At 42.3% G+C, this 25,000-nt stretch overlaps 1 protein-coding gene across 5 annotated transcripts in view; it reads right to left on the reverse strand.

Moving 5' to 3' along the window:
- The window catches only part of CPEB2 (cytoplasmic polyadenylation element binding protein 2), a 177,936-nt gene that overhangs the window by 63,376 nt on the left and 89,560 nt on the right, over positions 1-25,000 (reverse strand). For 3 of the 5 annotated variants that reach the window (XM_029590816.1, XM_029590789.1, XM_029590779.1), the window contains exons 5-6: positions 12,801-12,824; positions 4,221-4,391 (exon numbers count right to left, since the gene is read on the reverse strand). In XM_029590816.1, the coding sequence (XP_029446676.1) occupies positions 4,221-4,391; positions 12,801-12,824 (195 nt within the window). The remainder of the gene's footprint in view (positions 1-4,220; positions 4,392-12,800; positions 12,825-25,000) is intronic. The other 2 variants (XM_029590798.1, XM_029590807.1) reach the window with 1 other exon arrangement.

Genomic DNA, 25,000 nt, shown 5'->3' on the forward strand with positions numbered 1-25,000 from the left:
CAACCGTCTGATGGATATAGGCATATCAGGTTCTGCACTCCTCTGGTTAAAATCCTTTCTAAGCGACAGGTATTACAAAGTGAAAATTATCAACAAAGAGTCTCCCCCTATAGCCGCCAAGCAAGGAGTTCCCCAGGGTTCCTCGCTCTCACCGACCCTATTCAACATATATCTTCTCCCCCTATGCCAACTTCTCAATAACCTTAACATCACCTATTTCATCTATGCGGACAACGTGCAGATCCTAATCCCCATCAAGGATCCCATCTCCGACACCCTAAACCATTGGAATAGCTGTCTACACGCTATCAATCTTCTTCTCACAAGCCTCAGCCTTGTTCTCAATACGTCCAAGACTGAACTGCTGGTCATCTCCCCCAATGATAATAACCCTCTAGCCAACTCTACAAATACACCTTTAGTAAATCAAGTGCGAGACCTCGGAGCCATCCTAGACTCCAGTATGAACTTTAAAAAATTTAACACCACTAAAGAAGGATTCTACAAACCTCAAGTCCTAAAACAGTTAAGACCACTCCTTCACTTCCATGACTACCGCTCTGTACTTCAAGCCATTCTATTTTCAAAGATTGACTATTGTAACGCGCTTCTACTTGGTCTTCCGGCTTCTTCCACCAAACCTCTTCAGATGCTGCAAAACGCTGCAGCCAGGATCCTCACAAACTCTCGCCGTATGGACCACATCACACCGATTCTAAAAATACTGCACTGGTTACCCATCCGCTACAGAATTCTCTTCAAGACACTGACCATCATTCACAAAACCATATATCAGCAATCCTCTCTCCAACTCTCCATACCCCTCAAACCCCACTCCTCTGCAAGACCTACCAGATCTGCATACAGCGACTCCCTCCAGGTTCCCCCGAACAAAACCGCTATACATAACACCATTGAAAAACGTGCGCTATCAACTGCTGGTCCGCATCACTGGAATTCTCTCTCGCCAGATCTCCGCAAGGAACATTGCCATATCACATTCAGAAAAAAATTAAAAACATGGCTGTTCACCCAAGCATTTCCCTGAATAAACAATTATGGTAACTTACTTGGACCATCACCCCACCATTGCGCCCTCTTGCCACCTCACAATGGAACTGTTTTCTGCCAACTACGCTCTTATATAACTGGTACAATCGACCCCTCTGTGTAATTCATATATAACTTCTCCATGTGTAAATTATAAAGTGTAAATTGTATTTTATTTTTCCATGTAAACAACTTCTCCGTGCTTCCGCCACAGCTCTTCAGTTAGAAATCGTTAATCTATCCTTTTTTTCCCAACAGCCCTGTTTGACTTTCCCTGCTGTAATGTAACTTTCGCTTTCAGTGTTAATTGGTTTACCCCGAGTTCATCGTAAACCGGTACGATAAGACATGGCTCTTGAGCATCGGTATATCAAAAGAATTTAAATAAATAAATAAATAATGCGGGAGGATATCAATTCTGCCCTATGCCTTATTGAGTGGGATGCTCTGCAGATGGAACACTTCCATTTCACAAAGACCTATTCCAGGAGCTCACCTTCATCAATGTCGGATGGAAGGCCATCTACAAACACTTTTTGTGAGAAACGCTCTATCCGCTCTCCATTCTGATGGCCTGAATAGCAATTTGGCGAATTCAGGACACCAACTTGTTCACTATGACCGTCATCCAGCAAGCTGTCATCAATGGGGAACAGGGAAGAACGACCTTTGACGGACGTGGTTGCGTCCCTGGAAAGCGACAAGCAGGCACATGTCACAAAGGCGCAGAAGGCCGCGATCTGCAGGGACATAGCTGTGACTACAAATGACTGTTTATGGATGGATTCCTGACGTCTGTCCTGGGCATCCTTGAGTGCAGCTCCTCCCTCGACTGGAATGGTGGTGTGCTTCGTGTCAGTGCAGACCATGGCGTCCACTTTGGGGAACCCCAGGAGTTCTTTGGCTGAGGGTTCCAGGGGGTATAGAGCTTCTAGGGCCCATCCTCCTTTGAAATTGGCCTCCGGAGCATTCCATTCCAGGTCAATCAGTTGTTGTACGGCCTGCAGCATTGGGAAATGGCATGAAGCCTGACAGAGCCTGACCAAAACAGGGTTCATCTTTGGCTCCCCTGCGGTGCTTGTGCCTGGGATGGCCAGCATCTTCAGGCTCAGAGACACGAGATCTGATAACTCGCGTTTCTTTTCCAAAGACATCATGCTTTGGTATGGTTCCGTTCCTGGAGGGATTTCCCCTTCCTCCAGGGAGTCTGGCTCTTCCTCGGAGGTGTCCGTGTCCCCTAAGGGGAAGCTTCTGTCTGGAGGAGGTACATCTCGGGGAGGCCGAGAGGGGTCTGGAAGGTTTTGGTCTTATGCTGGAGGCTGTGGCTGTGTCACAGGTGGCACCAATTGTGCCTGGACAAAGGTTTGCAGCCCTTTGAAGAATTCCACCCAGGAAAAAGGTTCCTGGGTCCATATTGAGACCAGCGGCGTTCCCAGAGGGACCCATCTGAGGAGGGGCCGAGCTGGGGATAGAGAGGTCTGGGGTACTATTGTTGGTGGAGCAGGATTCCTCTACTGGCAGAGGGGGGCCTTGTTTCGGATCCCCCAGAGCCTCCTTGCACTGTAGGCACAGGGCAGTAGCCACTTCGTGTTGTGCAGCTCTCAGGTGGCAGGCTGGGCAGAGGGCTTGTCCCTTGGCTTTCTTGGCTGGTGGTGCCATGATTTGTGTGCGTAGAGTCGTTCAAAACTCATCTGTGCACTTATTTTCGCACGCCGGGAGGCTTAGATATGCTCTCCAGGTGCACCGACGTTGTGCATGCAAGTTGCGAAAGATGTGAGTGCAGGCCGCTATGTGTACTTATAGGAGATGTGTGCGCCGCTGTGCGCACAGGCGTAATTTGTGCGCCCGGCACAAATGCGCACGCCGCTGTGTGCACTGCTCAGTTGTGCGGACAATACGGCAATCAAGGTGGGGGGGGGGAATGGCGCGGACGACCATGCGGGCAAGATGGCAGGCCCTCCCCCCCCCGGAGGGTCTCCATGTGGGAGGACCCTCGCACTGGATCGGGGTCTAGCCCGGGCGGGGCTGCCAACCCGATAGGACAGATGCCAGATGGCGATCTGTGCGGCTATCCGAGCCTCGGAGACCAGAGACTTTAAGAAAAGTTTTCTACCTTACCTTGTCTCGGCGCTTCCCGGTCTCATGCCAGGCGGTCTCCGGCTGCGGGGGGCAGAGGGAAAATACCTTCACTGCCGCGCTCGGTATTGCACCTGCTGCCTCTCAGCCACTCCCGTTCCTTTGGGCTAAATGCAGGCCGGGAATCAGCTACCGAACCGAGACTTTACCTCTGAGGGATCTTGGAAATCACCTCAGGAATTCTCGACTGGGGGAGGGACCCTTAGGTATCACCGCAGGAGAGCGGGGCTCATCTGTAGAGGTAAGATTATTTCTTTTTTCTTTGGGTTTGGATTTTCTAATGCTGTGCTAGCGTGGGTAGAGTCCCAAACTGCTATGGAGACGGAGAAATAATGAAGAGCAGAGCTTCCTGCAGGGGTATATGTAGTGCTGATGTCAGATTGAAATCTGACTCTGTCTCCAACTGCTATCAGGTGTACACTATACCCATTGGTCCTGAGTCCACCTGCTACACACTAGGAAAACTAGATTTTTCCCTCCTATAGGACCACTGTCGGGGGCGGCGGAGGTCCTAGCACCTTGTCGTCCTTATCTAAGAATGGTTTCCACTTGCAAACAGTTATTTTGTTATCAGCTGAGGATCCTTCTACTTTAAAATGGGTTTTTTATATTATGTTCCAACAAGTGCAATCAATAGTGCTAGCAAAAGCAAATCATTTGCATGACCATGTAGCAGGAATTTTATTAGCTGGAAAAGTCGGGAAGGACCTATCAAATTTTTTCTAGTAAATACAACTGCAAATTACAAACATGCAGCAGCACAAAGGTTCCATTCAAGTTTACAATAAACTAAAATTTAGTTCAAGGGTGTAAACAGAAGCACAACTATGAAAATTGCTTGAACTAAACATGACCACAGACTTGAACATGTGCCAAGGATTCAAAGCGTAGCCAAAGCCTTTTTTTCTTAACCAGAAAACAACAATTTCTTACTCTGGAGCTTTAATGCGAGAGGATATCAATTCTGCCCTATGAGTGGGATGCTCTGCAGATGGAACACTTCCATTTCACAAAGACCTATTCCAGGAGCTCACCTTCATCTATGTCGGGTGGAAGGCCACCTACAAACACTTTTCGTGAGAAACGCTCTATCCGCTCTCCATTCTGATGGCCTGAATAGCAATTTGGCGAATTCAGGACACCAACTTGTTCACTATGACCGTCATCCAGCAAGCTGTCATCAATGGGGAACAGGGAAGAACGACCTTCAAAAAGAACAGAAGTAAAGTTACACCAGACATGTTCAAAGCAAGAAATGCACTATCATACTACTGCTGTAGAATGTAGATGAGATGCACATTCAGTTACTAAATGGACATTTTAAAAGCATCTAGAAAGTTCAAGCTGAAAGTTGATCATGTGAAATTACATTTTTAAAAGGTTTTATTCACAGCAAAAAAAGTATTTATGTTTAAGTTACTTTAAAGTATACTTGATTACTACCAGCTCTAAAAACATGCCATAACCCCCCCCCCCAAAAAAAAAAGCAAGCCCCAAGCATATGCATATGCAAAGCATATGCAAAGCATATGCAGACTTCAGTTTAGGCAAATGCGTCTGCATTTGCCTAAACTGCAAACTGCATTTGCAAACTGCAAACTGCATTTGCAAACTGCATTTGCCTAAACAGTTTAGGCAAATGCGTCTGCAGTGTATGCATAGGATCCTTTCTATGCCAGCATTTACATGCATAAATCTCTGGGCAATTTTCAAAAGCCAATTTATAGGCATAAAACCAGCTTTTATATATGCAAATATTTTTGAAAGTTCAGCCCTAAAGTTACTCGCTTATTATTTTGTTAAAAAAACAAAAAAAAACTAACCAAAGATATATATATATATATTAGGGATGTGAATCATTTTTTGACGATTTAAAATATCGTCCGATATATTTTAAATCGTCAAAAATCGTTAGGGCCACGATACAATACCAATTCCCCCGATTTATCGTTAAAAAATCGTAAATCGGGGGAAGGGGGAGGGCAGGAAAACCGGCACACTAAAACCCCCTAAAACCCACCCCCGACCCTTTAAATTAAATCCCCCACCCTCCCGAACCCCCCCCCAAATGCTTTAAATAACCTGGGGATCCAGCGGTGGTCCAGAACGGCGGCGGTCCGGAACGGCCCCCTCAATTGAATCCTGTTGTCTTCAGCCGGCGCCATTTTGCAAAATGGCCGCCGCAAAATGGCGGCGGCCATAGACAAAAACGATCGACGCAGGAGGTCGTTCCGGACTCCCGCTGGACTTTTGGCAAGTCTTGTGGGGGTCAGGAGGCCCCCCCAAGCTGGCCAAAAGTTCCTGGGAGTCCAGCGAGGCTCAGGAAGCGATTTCTAGCCGCGAATCGTTTTCCGTACGGAAAATGGCGCCGGCAGGAGATCTGAACGACCTCCTGCAGTAGATCTCCTGCCGGCGCCATTTTCCGTACGGAAAACGATTCGCGGCAAGAAATCGCTTCCTGAACCCCGCTGGACTCCCAGGAACTTTTGGCCAGCTTGGGGGGGCCTCCTGACCCCCACAAGACTTGCCAAAAGTCCAGCGGGGGTCCGGAACGACCTCCTGCGTCGAATCGTTTTTGTCTATGGCCGCCGCCATTTTGCGGCGGCCATTTTGCAAAATGGCGCCGGCTGAAGACAACAGGATTCAATTGAGGGGGCCGTTCCGGACCGCCGCCGTTCTGGACCACCGCTGGATCCCCAGGTTATTTAAAGCATTTGGGGGGGGTTCGGGAGGGTGGGGGATTTAATTTAAAGGGTCGGGGGTGGGTTTTAGGGGGTTTTAGTGTGTCGGCTCACGATTTTAACGATTTTCACGATAGTTTACACACCCAAACGGCAACAATACGATTCCCTCCCCCTCCCAGCCGAAATCGATCGTTAAGACGATAGAGGACACGATTCACATCTCTAATATATATAAATAAAAATGTTAAATAGTTTGTACAAAATCGCTAATCTCAGAAACCACTGAACCGATTGCTTTCAAATTTGGACACAACCTTCATTTCACATACGGGAAGGTTCTTCTGTACTTACATTACAGATATGTCACACTTGTGACAGGTAAAATAGGTTTAAAGATTTTTTCGAGAAAACAGCGACATCTGTTACACCTTACACTAACACACGCTACACTAATCATTTCGCCAGTCCAGGTCCACGTTTCACTTCCATTTTAACACATTCGCACACTTTTTTTGCCGGAAGATAACTATTTCCTTTACAGATAAAATACACCCACTACCCTCCTCACACATGCCAAATTTATTTACTTCCCAGGCCCTCACAACACACACAAAACCTGACAGAAGTCCGGGAGGCTCCAGCGGGGGGCCAGGACCGGTCCGGGACACATCTCCTGCACTACGGCCGTCGGCTGCCAGCAATCAACATGGCGCCGACGGCCCTTTCCCTTACTATGCCACTCGGGGACACCAATGGCGGCAGTAGCCCATGTGACATAGTAAGGGTGAGGGCCCGTCGGCGCCATTTTCAGGACTGGCAGCTGGCGGCCCTTTGCCCTTACTATGTCAGAGGACCTACTGCTGCCATTGCTCCACCCCACTGACATACATGCTGATACAGTAAAGTGTGGCCGCGGTTACCCTGCTTCTAACTCACAATTTGGCCGCGTAAGTCCAACCCGTGATTCACTATCCCTTTTAACTCATCCTTACCGCTTCTTTAAATCAACCGGTAACCCTTTCCGCCCACAGCATGTATATGAGATGTAAACGCTCCGATTAGCTATTCCCTCCCATACAGTAATGTGCGCCCCGATTATCTCCTTTTTAACCTGTAGTTTTGCCGCGCGTTTAACCTGCTAACTTACCGTCTACCCTTACCCCTGCGTTAGTGTGGAGCGTCAGGTCAGAGACGAAATTTCATGGGCAAACGACCCCCTCACTCCCCGGGACCCTTACCCTGGCGTTAGTGTGGTGTGACAGCAATAGGCAGGCTCCGGTCAAAATCCCCCCCTCCCGAAGCAAGGCGCAGGGCGAAAATCGGCTCATGTCATTAAAACAAAAGTAAATAAAGTGTAATAAAAGTAAACTTACTGCATGTGAATTTTCTTTGAACAGTCCTCTCTCCCCTCCTCCCGAGGCGCGCACTGCGGCTCCCCTGCCTCTCGGGAGCAGCCGGCGGCGAAAGCGGCTTCCAGCAGCCCCCACCGGCGAAGGTGGATGAATGGATGCCCGTACGCCTGGATGAATGCACGCCCGCCGGCGAAGGTGAGTGAATGAATGCATGCCCGTACGCAGCGGAAGCCGGCGGGCGTGCATTCATTCACTCACCTTCGCCGGCGGGTGTGCATTCATCCAGGCGAGGGAGCCGGCGGGTGGCGGTGAAAGCGGCTTCCAGCAGCCCCCGCCGGCGGTGAATGAATGCACGCCTGTGTGTGCAATTTGGGAGCTCGTGGCGTGACGTCACGACGTTTGACGTCATGGCGTGTGATGTCGGCATTCGCTAATGCACTACCTTGAGCGCCCAAATTGCACACACAGGCGTGCATTCATTCACGTTCGCCGGCGGGGGCAGGGGAGCCAAAGTGGCTTCCAGCAGCCCCCGCCGCAAAGGTGAATGAATGCAATTTGGGCGCTCAAGGCAGTGCATTAGTGAACGCCGACGTCACACGCCGTGACGCCAAATGTCGTGACGTCACGCTTTGAGCGACCAAATTGCACACACAGGCGTGCATTCATTCACCTTCGCCGGCGGGGGGCTGCTGGAAGCCGCTTTTGTGCCGGCTCCCCCCTGGGAGGCAGGGGAGCCGTAGTACGCGCCTCGGGAGGAGGAGAGAGAGAGAGGACTGTTCAAAGAAAATTCACATGCAGTAAGTTTACTTTTATTACACTTTATTCACTTTTGTTTTAATTTTCGCCCTGCCTTGCTTCGGGAGGGGGGGAGAGAGGACTCGCAATCCCCCCTGGTACCTGTCATTTCAAACGTCATTTGAAATGACAGGTACCAGCGCACCCAGGATACTGTATAGGCGCTGTATAGCGCTCTATACAGTAAAATGGATTGTGCGGGCCTAACGCTTCACGGACGCTTCTCGGACGCGGCTTGCAGTTGCATGCTATTTCAATACAGTATCGAGCGGTAGGTGATCCGAACTGTGCGTGCTGCAAACACGGGTGCGCCCGGCCGTAACGCACCTCTTCCTACCGCTCCTTACTGTATCGGACTGATAGTAAGGGCAAAGGGCCGTCTGAACCCGTTTCAGTGCTCGCAGCCGACGGACCAACGTCAATACATCGCTCCCGGACTGCTCCTGAACGCCGCTCCACCGACTGACATTTTTATCAGGTCTCGAGGGGTCTGGAGGGTGGGGGGTGGTAATGAATTTATTGCGAACATTTTGAGGAGGGGTCACAAGGGGGGGGGCAGGTTTCATTCATTCGGCAACTCTGGGGGGGGGGCAGGAGAGTGTGGGGTGGTTAGTTTAAGAGAACGTTTCTCATAGGGTTGTTTTTTGGGGGAAGGGGGAGGTTCACACACAAATACATACACTAAACTTGCACGATCTCGGGAACGCACCAAAATAGCCCTCCCCAGACCACAAAACAAATTTGGGAGTGCAAAATTGGTTAGGCACTCCCCTATTTGGCTACATAACGCGCACAGATGCCCTGGGACAGACCACATGTAGCACCAACAATTTTAATTTCCCAGGTCTTGGGAGGGGGCAGGAGGGTGGGGGGTTATTATTTGATTTAAAGGGTTGGGATTGGGTTTGTTTTTTTTGGGTTGGGGGGTTCCCACAGAAATAGAAAGACAAAAGTTTTCTTATCCGAAGGGTAGGCAGTAGGCGGGGGGAGGTGACAGTGAGGGGAGGGAGAATGAGGGAAGCGGTGAGTGTGAGAGGAGAGAGTTGGAGTGAGTGACCAAGGGGGAGGAGGATGAGTGACTGAGGTAAATGAGCAAGGGGAAGGGAGGGAAAAGAACCTGACTCTGCCACTGCAACGCATGGCGGGGTACCGCTAGTGTGTGTGTATATATATATATATTTTCCAGAACATGGAAAAAAGGGGGAAAGAAATATTGAAAGGCTAAAATGAGAAACACTTGTGTCAGGCAACAATGCTGACCAACTGTGGACTTAAACCTCAGCTGCAAATTTCATCTTGGGTTTCTCCAGCTGGTGGAGCTCGGGCACTACTATCTGCTTTGAGACCAAGCAGTAGTAACCATACTTGTATCTTCGACAGGTACCTCTCTCTAGATTATGCTGCAGAAATTACCAGCCCATCATCTTAATATGGGATGAATACACACACCAGGCTTTTCCACGACAGCTTTTTGTATGCAAGAACCATACAAAAACAAAACAAACAAAAAAAGGCTTGTATTAGCACAAGTCCAGAACTTGTCTGCAGTGAAGCCAATTGGCAAAGCTATTCTTTTGGTCTTCCCGGTCTAGACTTTTCTATTGTCTAGCTATAGTTAAAAATACATTTTAGACGATTCACAGAAGAATGAACGACTTCACCAGAAGAGGCCTATCATCCTCTGATCTGTGAAGACTCCTTAGTACAAATATAAACAATTGTGATTATGCATGCCCATACTATCAGCCCTCCCACCCCCCTCAAAAAACAAAAAACCAACTAAGCCCTGTAACCCACAGCACATACACAGAAAAAGTCAAATCATCTCAAATATGTAACTTCTATGCAGTAATGTCTCACTGACCAAGCTTATGGTATACAAGTTGCACAAAAATATGCAAAAGGCAAATACCCTGACTACACACATCTGTAAATTTACTTCAACAATTATTTTCTAGTGCATTTACATTTCTGAAAGGCATGAGGTAACATCACTGGGAACATCCTTTTCTCCACAGAACGGGCAGTGCAAGAAATGCAAGCATCCACACGGCTGTGAGAGAGGCGAGGGAGGCGTTTTGTATCTGTCACATCAATCCCTGGCCTCTTGACCGCACCTACCAACGAGGCTGCCGTGCATTACTAACATCCAGATATCTTCCTTGTACAAACCTGATGAAGGCACAAACTAATTTCTTACTTTGTCAGATACGAGTGAGTGATAGCCTTTATTGACCTGAGCTGGATCTGTATCACTTCTATTGAAACCCTTTGAATCATCGCCAGATAAATAAAGTGAAATTGGGCTGAGTTTTCCCACTGAAAGCAGAAACCAGTTTAGAGAACTATTCATTTAGGCAAAGCAACTACAAAAGGGACTTAAAGCAGCAGTATTAGATTGTTCAAAATATCAACTTTATCTGGATTTTTGGTTCTGTTGCTTCCTTTTCTTCTTTATTCATTGGCCTAACTTTGACCTCTCCTTTTACTTTAAGTAAAAGTGTGCATCTTATTATGGCCACACCCATGTCTGAAAGTCTCCCTTTTTCTGTGGCTGATGCAACATTGCTGCTTTGGATCGGTGTAATACTCATATAAAGGTTTCATATGGATCAGCCCAATTTAGTTGGATTAACAAGAGTTATAAAATCTTGTAATCCTACAATCTCCTCAGGCATTAAATAAAAAAAAAAAAAAGTAAAATAAGATCTTAACTTTTTTCAATGTTTAAAAGGAACTAAATTATCTATTTCCAACCCTGCAGGCTTTAACCATTTAAAAAATACCATAAATAAATAGACAAGGATAGGATTCCTCATCTGGGAAACATGCTCATTCTGTCACAACAAACTATTAATGATACTACCAGCCAGTTACAGTCCTGTTAGATCTTGCACCAAAAGACCTTCATGCCTGATCTTAAAGAAACTGTGCATGCTTTAGCTTTTGGTGGATTATTTACATAAGAATCCACCAGAAGCAGAACATTATCATTTCTGTGGTCAGAATCTGTGGCGTTCAAAATATGTTGCAGATTTTTTTTTTTTTAAGCAAGATATTAATGTGCTTAGAATAGAGATTAGATCGGCTCCACTAGAAAGAGCTCTCACCAATAGCCACCACCCATTCCTTTTCCTGGGGCTGTGAGCATCAGTTTCACAACACATCCAACTCCAGCCAGCTTGAAGCATAAGTAAGATGCAGACTGTTCTCAAATCATCCTCTCTCCCTCTTAAGAGCACAATTAACTTCCCACTGAGCTCTCAGGCTGACCTACAACGTCCCACTTACATTGGCAAATCAGAGAGTCACACTGTAGTAAATGTGACATTTTACTTCTCCGCCTGAACTCCAGTTCCCTCAGGAACAGTCGTATGGCATTTAAACACACACATACACACACAAAATTATTAAGGCCAAATGTGTCTCTGGATATTTTAGAAAGATGCACTCAAGAAGGCTGCTATAGCCAAAATGTTCACGCCCCTTTTTTGTACCACTGGAGCTATAAATAAAGCTGGGAGAGAAACTTGTGGAATGTTCAGACAATACAATGTAGGGAATGCTGGAAACATGCGATTTCTGACTCAGTCCACAAATACTTCCAGTGTGCACGATGCCTCCATCATAAGGGAACAGAAGAAACATGCGGGACGGAGGATGTAAGAGGCAGCATTGCAAAAGTCTGAATGATCAGCTATGGTTTAAATGTACAACTATAAATAGCAAGACATTTCAAACTCCTTAATTGTGAGGATATTAATGTTAAGAGGAAACGGAAATTGTCCTGGGTCAACATTTGAATACTAAACTACATGAGATAGCATGATTATAATAAACTAAAACTAGATTGGATCTTAGGCAGTCTTCTTAATTGTAGGGCTAATGAATTGATAATATATACAGTTTTTATACAAAGTTTTTACCAATTGTGGTCCATTTTCTTACTCATTTAGCTAAAAATGATGCACTTATCTCTTAAAAAAAAAAAAGTGGATTGTGGCTTCCTACTGGTCTGATAGGTCTCCCTGTGGCTTTGGTGTGCTTTAGCTCCAAGCACGTTAATTTTAACTGCTCAACAGAAACTTTAACATGGGCACAAAAGGTTTTCAGTGGCTCCGAATGCCACCAAAAGAGCAAGCCGGCCATCTGTTCACAGTAGCAGGCATGTCCAAGGTCATTCATGTGCACTGTGGTAGTCACTAAGGTAGCTCCAGGCACCCCAAACATTTAATCGGATTTATATTTCCCTATAAAATGCAAAGCAGTGTCTGCTCTTACTGCTCAGGACAAAATGTCAAAGTCACACCAATCAATTCTAGGACACAAAAATTCTGTACTCTGCCATGATGAAAAAGCATACAAGTTTAAATGGCAACTCATTTTTCATTCATAATTTAATCAAGGCTTATTTACATCTATTTGTTTTTAACTATAACTGCATATAAATGCTGCACAAGCAGCTACAAATAGTAATTGTGGGTTATTGGGAACAAGAGCATAGAATCCAATAAGCTTGAAATGTTTTAATGAAACACACAGCAAATATTTGAGGTACCAATGAAATATGATTAGTACCAAGTATGCTTTAATTAAACATTTTTGATTTAGAGGCGCACATAAGATCAAAGCCTTTAACAGCTGATTCAGTTTGCCACAAACATGACCACAGCATGCAGATGTGACAAAACTACAATCAATAATCTGGGCTAATTAATCACAACATTGATCAACGGCGGCTCAATCAAGAGTAATTGCTGTTTAGCAAATGTAAGTGCATTACCTCGTCTTCGCCCATAACTCCTTGCTGCGTGTAAACAAAGCACAAATGATAAAAAGTCAAAGATCTGTGCATGGACCAACTCTACAACAAGAATGAGTGCACAAGAAGCATTGGCAAATGGTGATCTGAAAAGTCAAATTACAAATAGCACTAAGCACTAAGACACATCCTATTAAGAAAGGGCGTGCTCTGTATTTGTGATTTATTAAGTCAGGGGTTCACAACTTCAATCCCCAAGGGCTGCAAACACACCTAGTTTTCAGGGTAACTAAGCTATGCAAATAAACCGGGTTCTTCACTCATGTGCATGCAGATTCATCTGATGAATATATTTGTGGCTGTGTAGAAAACTAGATGTGTCTGCAGCCCTCAAACACTGTAAGGTGCTGCAAATCCAAATGCAAATGTCCCACTTTGGATAATGTTAAGTTTGCATTTCTCATCTGTAAGAGAGATGCCCTCCCATGTAACCTACCCAATATCAAAACAAAAGTTATTTGTACTCCTGTTCTTATCAGAAAAAGAATACTGTATGGGATTTTAAATACATGTCTAGTAGCAGAGATAAAAAGGTTTCTTTCAGAAAACGTGCATGTGAAATGTTAAATGAATCAGAAGACTGCAAAGCACAAGGAACAGTTTGTACAATCCTTTGCAGAGACAATAAAAAGGCTGTAGTGCAATCCTTGACCTTCCTCTGTTCATCTTGGTTTTCTGCCATCTTTTTACATCAGAGTTTTCTTAAACAAAAGATCATTTGTAATCACTAAACAAAATCACGCCTGAAGTCACAAGAAATGCCATTGTATAAAGAGCATGTTTGTTGCTTTGCCTTCATGCATCGTTTTTTTAACTGGCTAAGCAGAAGTATTCTCTGCTAGGACTAAGGTAGAGGAAAGGATCCAGTGACTGGTTCCACGTCAGAGAACCCCCGAGATCTGCTCGCAGACCAGGGAGCGAAGCAGCAGGCCAATGAAGGGCATGGGTGACTGAAAGCCATTCAAGGGATCAATCCAAAGCAGTTTTCCTCTCTAATGTTCTGATGTTGCAATGATGAAACAAACTGGTGGTGCCTCATAAATGTAATACCACAGGGTTATTTTTCACAGGTTTTAAAACCAACAAAAACATTTTCAAATTACGTCCACTTAAATTATTTTCAGTTTGTTTTTCGTCTCCAACGAATTTTTTTTTTAACTCACTCCTCCTCATTCTCCAAACCTGCTCTGGTTGTGCCAGCACTAAAGCAACACTTCTAGCACACAGGATTGCCCACAGTATCAACTTGTCACTTGTGGCTCCATTGCTTCCACAGGATATCCTTTTGTCTGCATCTTACTGCGTGTGTTTTACAGTTTTATGGTATTACAAATATACTTCATTTTAAAAACTGAAACAGACCAAAACTTGGCAACATCAAATATATACGTAAAACAAACAACCAAACTGGGGCATATCATCTGGACAAAAAGACTGCTCAACATGCACCCCAATCAATATAATTGGAAAGGCCTCATTTTAAATTATTTCTGTCCCTTGGTGCTCTTAGACAACAAGATGTTTAAAGCATCAGACAAACATCATGGAAAGGAGATTTCAACTATTTCATGCCAGAACCCTTCTCTGTTTGTGCACGGTCATTTGATGGCAATGGGGCACATGGAGGTGTAGAAAATCTGGCACCAGATTACTCGAGAGTTTTATTCCCGAGGAGTTTTGACAGTTGCCATGCTTTCACTTTCTTACCAGTCCCATTATTCATTTCTGGAGCGGTACTGGATGCATGAACTTCCATGGCTTGCTTTCTTTACTCTCTCTCTCAGTCCACTTAAGATTTGCCCCTTCAGTGCTTCTTTACCTCACCATCCTCCATCTCTTTTCAAATCTGGTCTCCAGGCTCATGAGATATCTTTTGTATTAGGTGGGGCTAAATTTGAACCAATTTAAACCACATTTTTTTTGTACTTCAGTAAAACCTGTTTCCATTATGGCCTGCTCCCCCCATCCAACTGTGGACTAAGATTTACCCTTTTTTTTTTGCTTGTATTTCTTCTTTTTGGTTACTTTAATCCTTATAGTGATGATTTCTTTTGCATGAAGTTGTCATGCGTAAGGTTAAATAAAGGAAGAAAGTGAAAACCGTACACATGCACGGATCTCCTGGTACTTTTCAACTTTACTTTCTGAAAATGGCCTGAACCTCCCCAGGTTCGGCTGATTTTCAATAGTGTAACTTGTTGGACCTCAGTGGTTTGGGTCCAACAGGTGGATATGTCTCCGGATGGACAGGGAGGTGGATTCACCAGCCCCAAAATGCTTTGTACGTGTATTAAATGATAAAAATATACTGTACTGCATGTTTTGTAGTTCAACTATGAGACAGGAAACATTCACTTTAGACACCACATGAAATGCAAAGCGTGACATTTTTAAACAAATTCTGCATCACATATCAAAAAAGAAAAGGGATTGATTACTGCTTTAATCTAAGTAGAGGAATAATTATTTAACTTACACTGTATTCATTTATGCAATAAAAACTTGGCATTAATGGCTCTGTATTACAATTGCTAGACCTGCATACAAAGACTTCCAACTCCATTTACGGAGAACTTCTAAAGTGCTAGTAAGGGCCCTTTTCCCAATGGAATTAAGGAAAAAAAAAGAGGGGGGAGACAGCCTTTGAAGAGTGTTGTATAAAAAACACAGCTATTTTGTTTTCAGTGTCCTACAGTTGCCAGGCTTTTGTTTTATTTGGAACCTGATAAAGAATCACAGTGCGGTGCACTGGCACAGCTCCCGCCCTGCACATCCTGCTTCTGGTGGGGCCTTCAACAGGAAGATTCTCAGTAACAAAGTCTGGAGTACTGGCTATGGACGCTGGATCCAGCCGAAGCCCTGCACCTGGTTTTGAATGGGTAGCTGTGTGGGGCTCAGAGCTTGTATCTTGCGACAGCAAAGCCAGAAGGCCAGTTATCATCTGGGGCAAGTCAAACCTTGAAAGTGACTTTTCCGGTAAAAAAAAAAAAAAAAAAAATTGCCTCAGGTTCCTGGCTGATATCTCCCCATCTTCATGTAGGTTAGATGCTCACACAAGAGTCTGCTTCCATTTATAGCCACTACAGGGGCTCTCAATGCTAGCTAAAAAAAAAAAAAAGTTCATCATAAGCCGAGCATGTACAATACTTCTCGTATTTCTTGCTCTGAGTGAACAGAGAATGAATTCATCCTGATCCTTATGAGGGAAGAGACTGAATTCTTATGCCCTTTCCAAAATTGTAAACTGCATTTGGATTTCATTATTCACCTCTCCAAATATGAGCTGAAGGTGAGTTATAATTCAGATATAGCCGGAATGTACCTACCCATGAGCGCTTACAATCTAAGTTTTTTCCTTAGACAATGGAAGTCGACATGAATTACCTGAAGTCACAAGGAGGGGCCATGAGAGAAGCAAGAGTCAAACCCTGGGTTCCCTTCTTCTCAGCTTATTGCTCTCACCATTAGGCTACTCCTCCACAGAAATGAAACTAAACATAAAACTTGTCAGCATATAGAAAATAAAATCTCAAAACATAGCTTTTTAAACAATCACTTTATTGGTAATGTTTATGCTATTCAAGTTTTGTTTTCCATTTTATTCACTCAGGCGGCTATTCTTATTTATTAATCGCTTTCCAGCAGAATCACTTTATTTATTAATCGCTTTCCAAATAAAATATCGCGCAAAGTGATGTACAAAAATTCAAAACATAAAATAGTAAAACAATATAAAACAATTAAAATAAACACATTCCCTGAATAAACCTATCCCCTCCTTTACTTATACAAGTCAAGAACCACCTCCTGCCAAACCTGGATCAGATGGTAATCATATATAAACTGATGTTATTTGCCAACATAAACCAAGTCTTCAATTTCTTCTGAAATGTAGCCAAATTTAACTCCTCTCTTATCTCTAAGGGCAAACTGTTCCATAAACTCAGGATTACATTTGAAAGTGACCTTGCACCCAATCGGGAATGAATAAATTGTTTTGCAGATGGAAGGTCCAAATATCGCATTCCAGCAGAATGCAAAGTTCTCTTAGCAACATGCCACTGTAAAGTTCCCCTGATTTAAGGTTTTAAATGCCAATACTAAGTTCTTGAATCTGTTTCTATCCAGTATGGATAACCAGTGCAGTTCCAGCAACAAAGACTTGGCCAAACTTCTTCGAGATTTCCTAAAACTAAGCGGGCAGTCGAATTTCAATAAATTGCAATTTAGAAATCACTTTACCCTGCAATCCCAGGAACAGCGTGTTGCAATAATCAAGATTTGAAAGAACCGGGGCATAAGCCACCTTCTTAAGAGCAGACAACTCCAACAATGGTTTCAGATGCCTTAGTAATTTCATTCTTGCATAAGTATTCCTTGCAACTTGCGAGATGTTTTTCTAAAGAAAATTCAGAGTCCAATATCACTCCCAGAGACCTTACCTGATCTTTAGGGATCAAATCTAAACCGTTCAAACTAAGACTGACAGAAACAAACAATCCCAGACCAAATTTTCAACAGTTCAGTTTTTTCAGCATTAAGAACCAACCTATTTTCAACAAACCATTGGGAAAAAGCTAATAAGCATGAATTTAATCTGCTCACCACTTCTTCTGAAGATTTTTAAAATGAGCTAAAATCTGTATATCATCCGCGTAAATAAACGAAGTAAAACCAAATGATCAAATCATATTAACCAAGGGGAGCAAAAACATATTAAAAAGCAAAGTAGAACCTTGAGGAACTCCAAAGTTCACATTTCGAACATTAGAAAGATTGCCTTGAAAGATCATGCACTGTTCCCTATCCTGGAGAAAGCTAGACAACCATTGCAAAACTTGACCCTTAATCCCTAATAATTCACGATATAACAAAATTGAGTGATCAACAAGATCAAAAGCATTAGAGAGATTATTCAGAACCAAGAAGGCTTATTCACCCCTACCTAAACAGGATAAAAGATTCTCTCCCAATGAAACCATCAAGATCTCAGTACTACAGTATTTTCTAAAACCTTCCTGATCATCTAACATATTTTCAACCACATAATCAGACAGTTGAGAAAATACCAACTTTTCTAAGATTTTAGCTATAAACGGCATGTTAGAAACTGGTCTATAGTTCTTGCACTCTCTAAGATCTAAATTCTCTTTTTTGAGCAAAGGAGTAGCAACTGCTTTTTTCAAAATTGGGGGTACCTCATGTGAAATCAGAGAAGAGTTTATAAAAAGTAACAAACTTTTCAGTACGTTACCAGGGAAATCAACAAAAAGTCTAGCAGGACATGGACCCAATAAACAATTAGTAGTCTTAATCTTACTCAGTACCAATTTTAATTCAAATAGAGAATCAGGTTCAAAAGAAGATAAACATTCTCCATCAACAATCTTCTCCTATTGGATTCAATGACATCATTTCAGGATGTAAAATTGATATATTAAATCTTAACTTTTTTCTGTACTAATTCCTCAGATTCATTCCTAAGGCTGCTGACCCCCCCCCCCCCCCCCAAATTGCTCACAATTTGGAAGATAGTCATAAATCAAATGATGGTTAGATTTTCCTCCTAAGTAAACCCTTAACAGTATTAAATCATGTTTTTGGGTTATTATTCACCCTTAAAAAACAGATTAGAAAAATATTGCTTTTTAGCTAAAGCAATATGTTTAAAATAATCCATACTGACTTTTCTCCACTGAACATGATCACTTTGTAAATCAGATTTCCTCCACAATCTTTCTAAATGACAAGATCTCTTAAGATCTGCTAATTTATCAGAGAACCAAGGAGATATAATATTCTTAGCACAACGTTTTTTACATCCTTCATCGAAGCAACCTTCATCCCTTCTTTCAATAAACGATACCAACTGTACCAGAAACCACCAGATCTGATTCTGGTATATTCTCTAAGAATTCTCTAAACTTCAAATCATCAACTTTACCCCCAGATATTTGAACTCTGAATTTCCCTTGGAACATGCCTAGAAGAAATGTCATAATGTAAGCTAAAAAATAACAAAAAATGATCAAACCAAATAATTGTTTTGCACCCCAAAAAACAAAGATTTCCATATGCACAAGCTGTTGAACCAAATATAAGGTCTAACAAATGACCCTTCTCATGGGTAGGTCCTTGAACTATTTGAAAAATATCAGAGATCTCTAGGGAAGATAGAAACTCTAATTTTAAAATCCGAGGTCTTATCGGAGTGAAGATAAAAATTCCCCAATATGATTAAATGATCATATTTAGCCACTTGAGCTACCAGAACCTCTAAAATTTCATCATAACAGGATGAAGAAGAATCAGGATGGCAATACCAAAGAGAAAAAACGATTGGAATAGAAAACTCTAGCTTCATTAGCAAGCATTCGCATCCTTTAAAGGGGGTCTAAAACCAATCTTTTAACTGGAAGAGAATTCTTAAAAATAATTACCACCCCCACCATGTTTACCCACCCAATTATAAAACATTAACTCATACCCCTTAGGGCATACCTGAGAAATGGTGATACCCTGATTCTTATTGAGCCAAGATTCAGTTATAAAAACTAAATCCATCTTTTCATCTAAGATCAAATCATGAATTTCCAACCAATTTTTATTCAAGGAGCATGCATTAAGCAATACGCTCCTCAAAGTTCCCTCATTACCACCACCTCCCTTTTCGTTCGATTCAATATCAACAGCTTGTAAATAATGAAAAAGCTCTCCATGAATATCCATGCTAAAACTCTGAAAACCTCTACCATATTTTCCCTTTCCCCAAGATTACAGGAATGTTATTTAAATACATATTATTAAACCCCAAATATCCCCAAAGATCTCCCAAAGAGGAGACCCTCTTGGGCTCGCCTCTTTGGCGAGCCACAGCAGCAATTCGACTTGGCAAGAAAAAGTCTCCAGGCGATGACTTGGCATCAGGGTAGGCAGGGCTTGCTGTTCGGCATCTGTTCCAGTGGGGAGGGGCGAGAAGCCCAAGTATTCCAGGGCTCTCAAACACAGCCAGCTAATGGCGAACAGCAGCAATTATTCTCCCAATGCACAACTCCAGTTACTGGCCTGATCTTAAGCTACAACGGCTCGACTTGGCACAACCATGTTACCCCTTTTGTAACACAGTTGTGCAACACTGGAGTTGGTTTATATGTGGATTGATTTTATGCTGCAGTGTTCTGGCAATTCTGTTTAGGAACTGGTATTTATGTTCATTTTTTTGTTTGCATTTTATTTTTGTTATGTTTTTATTGATTTATGGATTTGATAATTATCATAAGTGCTTTTTATGTTAGAGTTAATATTATGATATTGCTGTAATTAATATATTTGTTTATTTTTGACAATCCGCTTTGGACCTTCAAATTGAAAAGGGAGGCTGTTAAGTCTTGTAAGTAAAGTGCTGGACCATGTAGGACTGATAGGATGCTCTGCAGGATTGGTGCATAGGGTACAAAACCAGTTCAAGATCCAGCATTTATGCCCTATTTTTACTTATTTTAGATCAGATTTGACCACCAGACTAGTAGTACAGTTGGAACGGGTCAAATCCCACAGCATTTGGTATCTGCCTTCTTACCAACTGAGAGGATAAAGTGTGGGGTTTCCCACATTTTCTTGAGTCTAGAAAGGCACTGTCACCAACTCTTTAGGGTCATCCAGGTACTTGAGGAGAAGAAGTATTTACCCTGGGCCCATCCTCCACCTGCAACTGAATGAGGATAGACGGCCAAAGAATAAACAAAATCAGAGGAGAGATGCTTAAGTGGAGTCCTATTCCTTGCTTGTGGACAAAGGCGGTCATAGGGGAGTTCAGATTAAAATTTCTCTTCAGAACATTTCTGACTAATAAGGAAACTCCCATGAATGGTTATAGACACACATTATATGAATTGGAGATATCTGAGGTTGTACTGATTAGAACTCTCTCTTAGCATCAATGATCAATTTTGGGGGTATCAGAACCTCCCATCAGTGAACATAAAGAAAGGCTTTTCTCTTAAAGTCCATCTAACTACAGAGCAGCACCAATATCAAACCTTGATGCTTGAAGCTCAGTGAAGGTTCAAAATACTCAGTTGCACAGGGGATGTAGCAGTAGGCAGCTCTCTCTGTGTTCCAAGTCGACCCAGTTGATTCATTGCCTGACACATTGTATGCTTGAAGACTTATTTGAAGAGTCAATTGGGCTCAGCAAGAGGGCTGACTTTCTAGACCACTGGAGGCCAACACAACACACACACTGTATGGCTTTCCTCCATGTGCAACTGCTTCAGAGATGGGAAAGTGTATTCCAGTATCCCCTTGCTCTCAAAGCTGTGTGAAGGAAATCAGCATTGACAGACCTCTCTTGGTAAGCACTCCGTGCCATTCTTCCTCAGCTACATGCTCAAGCACTCAGAGCCCAATGCTCAGTGTAAGCTGAGAATACAAAATCTATCATTACCTGGGCCTATCCTTAGTGTTTGGTGCCTAAGATGTCAATAACTTCTTTAGCACTTCTGAACCTCCAGGGATCAGTGTGGCTGCATGGCCTTTGCATTTTTTTTTATTCTTTTGGCACTGGTTTGATGGACCTAAACTCTTCAGTTCCTCAAGTTTCTGTAGATCTTGATGGCTCTTTGCAGATACCACACTGAAATATGATTCTTCTCTAATATGCCTTATGGACTTTTGTTAAGGATAACTTTTGCCTGCATTCTGGGCACATCTTGAAGCCAGTGGCCATATTCTCCACCATTGTCAGAAACAGAGGACAAAATCAAGAGATTTTGCTTGCAGAAAGTATGAGCAGAGAAAAAGCAAGTTCCTCGTTTGGAGGGCCTGTCAAACTGCAGTGAAAATGGGGCCTACTGAAAGGAATACTGAAAAATAATTTGAAGACATTAAAAAATCTGATTTACACTAAAGGAGGAGAGAATACACATACAAACCCTGAAGGCACACTTTTACCAAAAAGAAAGAATCCCAGTAGTTAGCTGACAGAAAAATGCATCCATTGCTCTCAACAGAAAATAAACTGAGCATGTGGAAACTGCCCTACATGCCTGAGGGACCTTCAAGTTTTTTTTCCTGGTCATAATTAACCCTTTCTAGATCTATGGCAACACAACATATGTACAGGAATATAGAATGTCTTGAATAGGAGGGTGCTTTACAATTTATGCAACAAGGTCCAGTAGATTGTTGATATTGGCGGATGTCTCAAGTCATTTAGCATACGGTCAAAGGCAGTGTACTTCAACCCTTGAAGAAATGCATCCCACTGCAATATATAACAGGACTCTATCATTGAAGATAAGAGCTCTAAAAGTGACTTGACAGTAGCTCAGGGTCAGACAAGGGAGATGCTGGCGGGGGAGAAAGGGTAAAAAAAATTACATTTACTGAAGATATTTTTTTTTTTAATAAGTTTTTAATATTGTCATTTCAAAGACAGAAAATAAAAAGTTCCCTTGACAAAGGTATGTCAACACAGCTTTGTTGGGCCACTTTTAGTACTATCTTTGGCATATACAACTGGGCCAGATGTTTTGGAACTGGTTGACCATGATTATTTTTGTTAGCTTTTCAGCCTACATGACTAATAAAGCTATTTCTGTAGGAGTCTTTAACTATACATTGTACTGTTGGTTCAGTTTCAAAAGTTTGTTTTTTTAAATTACTATTCTGATAAGGATCAGCATAGGAGATTCATTTTAAGTTCTTCATAATGGGGGTAGCAAAACAGATAACTTTAGACATCAGTATCACTTTAAGAACGAGATGAAAAAAATCTTAAAGAAGGATCCTTGATTGCCTAATGTCAGTTAAATCTACTTTTTTTTTGTTTTTGCTAGCATTACTATTGTACAACAGACTAATCTGGTTAGAAATCTTTTCAGCTTGATCATGTTCTTCCACACTTTGTACAGTGCTGTTGATAAACTGCATTATTTTGCAGTCATCCAGAACCTCTGGGTAAATAGGTTGCTGAAAAAAAATCGCCTGTTTTCAGTATGAATTACAAGCCAAACAATCAGAATGTCACTGCAACCTGTCTACAGCAGTGATTCTCAATTCAGTCCTTGGGACATTCCTAGCCAGTCAGATTTTCAGGACATCCATATAATGGAGGCAATGCATGCAAACCTATCTCATGCATATTCATTGGGGATACCCTCAAACCCTGACTGGCTAAGTATATCCTGAGGAGTGGGGTTGAGAACCCCTGGTCTACAGGATATTGCTTTGGAACTGGCCAGCATTATTCTATTAATTTTGCAATGATGGCTTACACCGAATGACGGTATATAAAAATCAGTAAATAAAGGTAAAGAACATAAAATTGACATTTCATAAACTTTTAGTCTTTTTCTCCTAGGTTTAATGTTCAGTTTTTGTCAAGAATGAGTCCATTTTTAGCATGCGATACTGGCAGTCTCAGATAATTTAATAAATTTTATGCAAGTTAAACAAGCTTGCCAGTGTAAACGGCCATTATGGGTTTGAATGGTAGCTCTAGCTTCATAATAATGACAGTCCCTGCTATGCTCAGTCCCTAATATCTGCTGTTTAACAACCTAATACAAAGACCATCCTGCTCTGGATAGTGAGCAACAGAAATACATCATTGGCATCATTGGAAGGGTAGTCAGCAACAAGATCCCTTTCTGGCTGAAAAGGAGAAAAAAAAAATTCCCAGGCTAAGCATTGTTTCTGCATAAAACTTACAAAACAATGACAAATGAAGTTAGTAAGCTACTGTATCAGCATTACACATTCCTAAAATCTTCTGTAATGGGTTATCTATCACATTTAAAATTACCATTTCAGAGCCTCAAGTAAAGTTAGCTCCATTACGACATTTGGATCAGCATTAGAAATCTAGATTCAAAGCTTAGGCCAGAGTTTTTATTCCAAATTTGTAAGGCCCTGCATACAGTTTCTTCCTGGAAATAGACTGCACAGGGACCACAAATTATTGCAATGGACTAGGAAGCTGGATTTCAATTTTTCTGGATAAGCACTGTGTTTTTAGATTTTTCTGTTACTGACAAGAGTAGAATTTCTCAGCCTGGGTAAAAACAAACAGATCAGATATGATTTTCTCTGTACGCAATAAGATTGTTATATTTAACAGTTTACTTTTAGTGTGATTTCCCCATCACCATCATCCTAGTATTCATTTTGGAAGCAAATATTTTTTGCTGCTGTGTGTGCTGGCTGTCTGCTTGACATGAGTTTTGAACTTTGTTCCAGAGGACATTTTTTCTCTTTTTATATTGGTATTTGCTCCTCCTGAATAGGATTTGTCTGCTATATTGATCTCACTAGAAAATGTGGAACATACTATTCGTTTAACCATCTGGCAAGGTGTCCAATATCTCCTTCTGCTTTGCTTCTGCCTAGACAGCATGCTATCCCCTTACTGCTCTATTTTCTTCTGCTGTGCTCATCTAACTATTTGATTCCGTATAAAAATACAATTTAAAACTAATTTCATCTAGCCTTATTTATATTAAAGTCATAAAAATGGAGAACTGGAAGCCCTGGTCTTACCATCTTGGGCAGACTTCAATATCAGAGATGGCAAGCAAAAAAGTACCACTGCCCTTACTGTATAGCCAGAATAAAATTCTTCCTCCAAAAACCCTCCCAAAAAACAAACCTCACAGAAACCAAAGTTAAATATAAAATCTATATTTTTCAAAGTTAACTGTCAGAGCAAGAGAAACTAAAAAATAAAAATCAAGCAGTAGTTATTCAATGGGAAGTTAATTACTAAAAGGCAAGGCCTTCAATCACACAATTTATAAATTACCTGATATTTGATGTTTGGTAACAGTTTCTTTCATCAAAAATAATGTACATTCCCACCACCCCAACACTGAAACATCCAAGCAGTTCTAATGCCTTAGAAAGGGCATCATGCTCCACAAATATTCAACAAAACATACAGATCAGCAGTATCTAATATACTACATGCAAATGCATGACTCATTACTCCGAACGCTTGAAACAACGGCATGGGGAACATGATGCTTACTGCCTTCATGCCAGCAAATATAGAAAAACATCGGGCTTGCTAACATACAGCCAAGGCTTTTCCTGATTTAGCTTCTCTGGGGGATAAAGCAAAGCATACAGCTCCCTGGAACATATTGATGCAGGACCTGCAG

This window comes from Rhinatrema bivittatum, chromosome 1 (genome assembly GCF_901001135.1).
Source record: "Rhinatrema bivittatum chromosome 1, aRhiBiv1.1, whole genome shotgun sequence".
Lineage (NCBI taxonomy): Eukaryota > Metazoa > Chordata > Amphibia > Gymnophiona > Rhinatrematidae > Rhinatrema > Rhinatrema bivittatum.